Source organism: Nerophis lumbriciformis, linkage group LG12 (genome assembly GCF_033978685.3).
Source record: "Nerophis lumbriciformis linkage group LG12, RoL_Nlum_v2.1, whole genome shotgun sequence".
Taxonomy (NCBI): Eukaryota; Metazoa; Chordata; class Actinopteri; order Syngnathiformes; family Syngnathidae; genus Nerophis; species Nerophis lumbriciformis.
Genome location: NC_084559.2, coordinates 15,201,020 through 15,208,721, shown reverse-complemented (window position 1 = coordinate 15,208,721; position 7,702 = coordinate 15,201,020). Strand labels below are relative to the sequence as shown.

Below are 7,702 nucleotides of genomic sequence, written 5' to 3'. Positions count from 1 at the left end.
GATGGATGGATGGATATATATATGTATATGTATATATATATATAAGAAATAATTGACTTTCAGTGAATTCTAGCTATATATATATATATATATATATATATATATATATATATATAAATAAAAGAAATACTTGAATTTCAGTGTTCACTTATTTACACATATACACACACATAACACTCATCTACTCATTGTTGAGTTAAGGGTTGAATTGTCCATCCTTGTTCTATTCTGTCACTATCTTTCTAACCATGCTGAACACCCTCTCTGATGATGCATTGCTGTGTGGCACGCACAAAAGTGCTTTCATCAAATGCACTAGATGGCAGTATTGTCCTGTTTAAGAGTGTCACAACATTGCTGTTTACGGCAGACGGACTGCTTTACTGTAGACGTTCTTTATATTGTGGGAAAGCGGACTCAGGTCCGCCTGAATTTCGGGAGATTTTCGGGAGAAAATTTGTCCCGGGAGGTTTTCGGGAGAGGCGCTGAATTTTACCAAAAAGGCAGTTTTGGTTTCCTGCAGTCCAGAAACAACACATTTAAACAATGTATTCCCTGAATGTACTGTATTGGTATTTTATTTGAGGCAGGGTGGCTTTGGGGCAAAACACAGAAGAGTTTGAATGAGACTAAATAGTATTTGCTCTAGCTCACTTGACAACAAAAACATTAAAATCCTTATATGAGCTCCAAAACATTTCATAAACAAAATTTCAAAACATTGTCCACAATTCTGGCCCTGTATTTATTTGGTATTAACTCAACATCAAAATTTGCGGAATTATCCAACTCTAAAATATAGTCATTATTCTCAAAAATGAACATAATTACCTTTTGTAGTAAATAATTTGTGTTCTCCTCCATTGCTGTTTCTTGGAAGGCAGCAGCTTGGAACCTAGCCTGACAGAGGGCGACCGCACTAAGGCCGTCTTCATCTATCCGCTAAGAGAAAATATCGACTGGTCGAGTCTCCATCCAGCGACTGTAAAGCGAGGCAGGAAAGTGTGGTTAGATATTGATTGAGAGGAGAAGTGCTCTCGGTGTATCGATTGGCTTGCTTATGGAGACTATAGCAATTATTGGTTAAGGACAGTCGTGTCAGCTCTTTTTTTGCTCATGAAACAACAAGTGTGTACTCTGGAATGAATTATATTTAATGGTGGGGGTCTGACTGTAGCCCCTGTGATCACTCGAGTACGTCCTCAGACGAGAGGTTGTACAGTAAGTGGAAGAGTAATACCACTTCTACGCCTCATTGACCTCCTGACGGATTCTCTCCTGCTTTCAGGTGAGACTCGAGGAAACCAGGCCAGGCCTGTGTCGACGCCATCCTCCGCCATGCTTTCTTGGTTCCTCAGGCTGCGACGCACAAACCGCTGCCCTCTGGTGGCGACAGGTTTGAAAACATCCTCAAAATTAAAGTCGGCCTGCCAGGGAGCCAGGTCCTTCTGTCCAGGACCTGAGCTGCCGGGGTCAGGCTGTTCCTCTGTTGGGTTCACAGAGCTTCCTGACACAATTTGGGCCTGCTGGCACGTCAAACCAACTCCTCCGATCGTGTGGTCATCACCAGTCAAAGGGCATTCTGCCATTGCGGTTGCTGTGTCGGCAGCTGTTAGTGTGCATTGCGCTTCAGTGCCATCCTGATCTGGCACAGACGAGACTTCTATTGACACGCCTGGAAGTGTTGCGATCTCATCCTTGTGGTTCTCACTTATTTCAAGCTCCACGCAGAGCAGGTCTCTGTCTGAAACATTAACCTTCATCTTCAGTTCCGGCCCTTTGACTCCGGTACTTGGAGTTCCCCTGTTCTTCTCTGAGGTTCTTTTGCTAATGGACATGGGGAATGTGCTTGCATCGTGAGCCTCTGCCTTCATTGGCCCACTGGCTGCTGACAGGTTCGGACTTTCGTCTAAGAGTAGCAGGAAGGAAACAAACAGCAGGAGAGAAAATTAGGGAAATACATTTACTATTTCAGGCTTTACAAATGTTATAGTTGAAGACTTGCAGGTAAGGGTGTAACGGTACGCGTATTTGTATTGAACCGTTCCGGTACGGGGGTTTCAGTTCGGTTCGGAGGTGTACCAAACGAGTTTCCACACGAACATATTAAGTGCCTCTGCCTCTGTCAGTACCGTATTTTCCGCACTATTAGCCGCACCTAAAAACCACAAATTTACTCAAAAGCTGACAGTGCGGCTTTTAACCCGGTGCGCTTTATATATGGATTAATATTACGATTCATTTTCATAAAGTTTCGATCTCGCAACTTCGGTAAACAGCCGCCATCTTTTTCCCCGGTAGAACAGGAAGCGCTTCTTCTTCTACGCAAGCAACCGCCAAGGTAAGCACCCGCCCCCATAGAACAGGAAGCTCTTCTTCTTCTACTGTAAGCAACCACCCGCCCACGTAGAAGAAGAAAAAGCGCGCGGATATCACCGTACGTTTCATTTCCTTTGTGTGTTTACATCTGTAAAGACCACAAAATGGCTCCTACTAAGCGTCAGGGATCCGGTTCATGAAAAGACGCAATCTCCCCATCCGCACACGGATTACCGGTACTATTTCACAGCAACTGATATTCCTGTGAACCGCACTGGATACAACGGGAGCACGTACGGTGAATATTCGCACCACAGGGAATGAGAAGTCATCCTTCACTGTGGTTCTAGCTTGCCATGCTAATGGCCAGAAACTTCCACCCATGGTGATATTCAAAAGGAAGACCTTGCCAAAAGAGACCTTTCCAGCCGGCGTCATCATAAAAGCTAACTCGAAGGGATGGATGAAGAAAAGATGAGCGAGTGGTTAAGGTAAGTTTAAGTTTACGCGAAGAGGCCGGGTGGCTTTTTTCACGCAGCTCTGTCCATGTTGATATACGTATGTTTGTGATTGCACATTTGCGTACATTTTGGGAGTGAACAGAGTTGTTAGAACGCTGGTTTTTAATATATTATTAAAGTTTGACTGACCTATCTGACTGTTTTTTTGACATTCCTTTAGCGCAGTTAGATGCGGCTTACAACACGGGGCGGCTTATAGGTGGACAAAGTTTTGAAATATGCCGTTCATTGAAGGCGCGGCTTTTAACCCAGGGCGCCTTATGGTGCGGAAAATACGGTACTCTACACAGCACCCAGCATTGTCCCACCCACACAACCATCTGATTGGTTACAAACAGAGTGGTAACAGCCAATCAGCAGTGCGTATTCAGAGCGCATGTAGTCAGTGCTTAGCGTTTAGCAGGTAAGCATCAGGCAGCGGACTCTCCCCAAATGATAATAAACACCTCCCAGTCAACTACTAGTAACATCTCTATGAGCCCGTTGACCTTCCAGAAATATAAAAGGCAGCTCAGCTCGCTCGCAGTCCTGGCTTGAGGTGAAGGCTAATTCGCTTTTAGCGTAACGTTAGCTCATTTTGCGGTGTGTGTGTGTGTGTTACGGACAGCAAAGCCCTGTCTGTCTGTTATTTCACTTTACCTTTTTCTGTGTTGATTAAGCTGTGTTGAAGCAGCAAAAAAGAACATTATGTTAAATGAAGAGTTTCTGTCTCTGATAGTTGATATAATAATGTAAGTGCATCATAAAGCCTACATGAACTCCATGGTGTTCAGGGATGAATAGTCTCTCCTAAGTTGCAGCAGCCTAGTTTTGAATGGCAGGGTCCCTGCTATCACATGTTGATAAAAATATAACATTTACATAATAAAAATCAACTTCCCAAATGCTGTAATAAATTAAGCATGATGAGATGACTTGAAACTGTTTAATGTTGCACTTTTTATATGTAGAAGAAAAGTTTTGTCATTGTATTTAATCTGAGCAACAACTTGGGCCAGTTTAATGTTGAATAACGTGGGCAGAATTATTATAGTGTTCTCAATGTTAAAAGGATAAAGCCATTGTTTACAAATTTGGTAAATAAATAACCAAAAAATTTATATTTTGTTGTTTTCTTACTGTACCGAACCGTGACCTCTAAACTGAGGTACGTACCGAATCGAAATTTTTGTGTACCGTTACACCCCTAAACACAAAATATTTGAGGAAGCAATGCATTACAGGAAGGTAGGACTGGGCGATATATCGAGTTTGTAAGATGTATCGATATATTTTTAAACAAGATATGAATTAAGAAAATATATTGATATATTTTATTTCACGTTAAAATGACCAAACACCGCGTATTTGTTGTGTTCCTTGATTCTCCCCCGCTCCCTCTCATGGACTAAACCCACTTTTTTGTTGATTTAACATGCTTCCTTTATGCATGTGCATTTGTATATTAATGTGATTTAATATGCTGTCATGACCTTTATTATTGGAGACATGTTCTGTGGTCTGACAAAACAAAAACGGAACAGTTTGGCTATAATGACTATCTTTACGTTTGGAGGGAAAAGAGGGAAGCTTGCAAGCCTGAGAACACCATCACAACTGTGAAATACGGTGGTGGCAGCATCATGTTCTGGGTTTGTTTTGCTGCAGGAGGGACTAGTGCACTTCACAAAATATATAGCATCATAAAGAAAAGAAACATGTGAAAATCCAGAAGCAACATCTGAAAACATCAGTCAGGAAGGTAAAGCTTGGGCACAAATGGGTCTATTGAATGGACAATGACCCGAAACATGCTGCCAAACAGGCAACAAAGTGGAATACGGTGAACAAAATCAATGTTCTGGAGTGGCAATTACAAAGCCCTGATCTCAATCCTACTGAAAATGGATAGGTTGAGCTAAGAAAAGCATGTGTAGGCAAGGCAGCCTACAAACTTGTCTCAGTTACATCAGTTCTGTCAGAAGAAACGGGCTAAAATTCCTGCCAACGACTGTCAGAAGCTTGTGGAAGGATATCCAACACGTTTGACACATACGGTTTAAAGGCAATGGTACCAAATGCTAATGGAATGTATGTAAACTTCTTACTTTGAAGAAAGTAATAAAAATAATCTCTCTCATTATTCTGGCATTTAGCGACTATATTGTAAATCATTTTGGAAATCAAAACTAACCTAAAACAAAAAGTGTATTCTGATTTCGAGCCAGACAAGTGAGAAATAATGCATACCGGTATGTATTTTTATATAGTGTATGTACTAGAGATGCGCGGATAGGCAATTACCGCATCACAAAAGTCGTCAACCATCCGCCATCCACCCGAACTAACATTTAATCAAAACCGCACCCGCCCGCCATCCGACACCCGCCCGTTGTTATATATCTAATATAGACGATGCAAGGCATTAGTGAGGTTATAAAGCTTTTGCCTGTTAAAGAAAGGAGACTGATCCAATTTAGCAGAGACATTCAATGCGTGCCACGCTGTCACGGCCCAGACGCACACCAGTGCGCAATCATCTGGGAGCCGCGCTGAGCGCACCTCCAAGCGCGCTCGCGCCCCTCAAACTGCTGCAGGCAGCTGCGTTCTATCAGGGTGTTTGTGGAGATTCGGGGTTTTGCACAAATGTGATGCACCATGTTAGATGTCCCGGTTTTGTGACTGTCGTAGACATAAACAGCGTCGCAGCTCTTGCAAATCACGTAGCCAGCATTACTATCATCCTGATTTACAACCTCATAAAAACGAGTCCACGCTGAACTTTTCTGGCCTTTTTTCCCCCTGGTCTTTAGTATTCCCTTTTTTAGTTTGTCGCGTACCACGTTTGCTGCCGGTGTTGCCATCTCTTTTTTTTTTCTTCTTCTGTTGTGGCATATGCTGCAGGTGCCTGCTCGTTTTTTGTATGTGGGTAACAACATTTAACTATGTATATATATTTCCGAATTGGTTTAACTGCCACCCGCCTGAATCTATTTAAAATCAAATTTTTTTTAATTTCAACCGCTCGACCCGACCCGCGGATAAAATCTAATTTTTTTTTATTTCAACCGCCCGACCCGCGGATAATCCGCGGACTACGCGGTTGTGTCCGCAAACCGCGCATCTCTAGTATGTACATTTCTTGTTTCAACTGTATGTATGTTTAGCAGCAGCCTCGTTAAAAAAAAAAAATCATGCAAATATTATCGGACATATCTAGTTAAGATGCCTTTAATATTTACGGCATGTCTTAATGGACCTTAAGACTCTACGCGTTTTCATCTGGGTACATAATCCTATTCTAAAGACGACGTCTTTCCATGACAATCTTTTCCCATTTTGACGCCCGTGTAACGTTCCTCCCTATATTTTTTAGATATATTTACAGTAAAAGTTAATAAAACAGCAGATAAGAACAAGTGTTCTGTGTGAGCGCAGGCTGAGTGGAAGGGGGATCATGCTCATGTACAGAACTGTACGAACGGCCTCATGCGAGTACACCATAAGGGTCAAATAACGTTTGTCTGGTCAGGTTTTATTCCAAGCATCAGATCCTAAATACATCTTAACCATCATATACTGTAAGGGTTGAAGCATATTTTACCTTCGCAGCGACCAATAGGCGTGTTCTGTGCAGCTGGAAACTGGTTTAGGAAGGACTCTGCGATGGGACTCAGGGAAGGATTGTTTGAGGCATATTCCCGACATCCGTACAGAGAACGATTCACCTCCTTTTTCCACCGACGTGCGGTTGCCAACTGTGGTGAGATCATAAGGGATCATACAATTTCCTCATCAACACAAACATGCTATCGCCTACATAGGAAGCTCTTAAAGGCCTACTGAAATGAATTTCTTTTATTTAAACAGGGATAGCAGATCCATTCTACGTGTCATACTTGATCATTTGGCGATATTGCCATATTTTTGCTGAAAGGATTTAGTATAGAACGACGACGATAAAGTTCGCAACTTTTGGTCGCTGATAAAAAAAAAGCCTTGACTGTACCGGAAGTAGCGTGACGTCACAAGTTGAACGTCTCCTCACATTCCCCCATTGTTTACACCAGCAGCGAGAGCGATTGGGACCGAGAAAGCGACGATTACCCCATTACCGTATTTTCCGCACTATTAGCCGCACCTAAAAACCACAAATTTACTCAAAAGCTGACAGTGCGGCTTATAACCCGGTGCGCTTTATATATGGATTAATATTAAGATTCATTTTCATAAAGTTTCGGTCTCGCAACTACGGTAAACAGCCGCTATCTTTTTTCCCCGTAGAAGAGGAAGTGCTTCTTCTTCTACGCAAGCAACCGCCAAGGTAAGCACCCGCCCCCATAGAACAGGAAGCGCTTCTTCTTCTACTGTAAGCAACCACCCGCCCGCGTAGAAGAAGAAGAAGCGCGCGGATATTACGTTTCATTTCCTTTGTGTGTTTACATCTGTAAAGACCACAAAATGGCTCCTACTAAGCGACAGGTTTCTGGTTCATGAAAAGACGCAATCTCTCCATCCGCACACGGACTACTATTTCACAGCAACTGCCTAAAGACTTTCAAGAAAAGCTGGCTACTTTCCGTGCATATTGTAAAAACAAGATAGCTGAAAAAAAGATCCGGCCAGAGAACATTATCAACATGGACGAGGTTCCACTGACTTTTGATATTCCTGTGAACCGCACTGTGGATACAACGGGAGCACGTACGGTGAATATTCGCACCACAGGGAATGAGAAGTCATCCTTCACTGTGGTTCTAGCTTGCCATGCTAATGGCCAGAAACTTCCACCCATGGTGATATTCAAAAGGAAGACCTTGCCAAAAGAGACCTTTCCAGCCGGCGTCATCATAAAAGCTAACTCGAAGGGATGGATGGATGAA

At 42.7% G+C, this 7,702-nt stretch overlaps 1 protein-coding gene across 1 annotated transcript in view; it reads right to left on the bottom strand.

Annotated features, from left to right (window-relative positions):
• Positions 1–595: 595 nt before the first annotated feature.
• The window catches only part of LOC133623020 (cell division cycle-associated protein 2-like), a 45,660-nt gene continuing 38,553 nt past the window's right edge, over positions 596–7,702 (bottom strand). Inside the window, exons 14-15 of the mRNA XM_061985926.2 lie at positions 6,424–6,577; positions 596–1,909 (exon numbers count right to left, since the gene is read on the bottom strand). Of these exons, the coding sequence (XP_061841910.1) occupies positions 1,203–1,909; positions 6,424–6,577 (861 nt within the window). The 3' untranslated portion in view covers positions 596–1,202. The remainder of the gene's footprint in view (positions 1,910–6,423; positions 6,578–7,702) is intronic.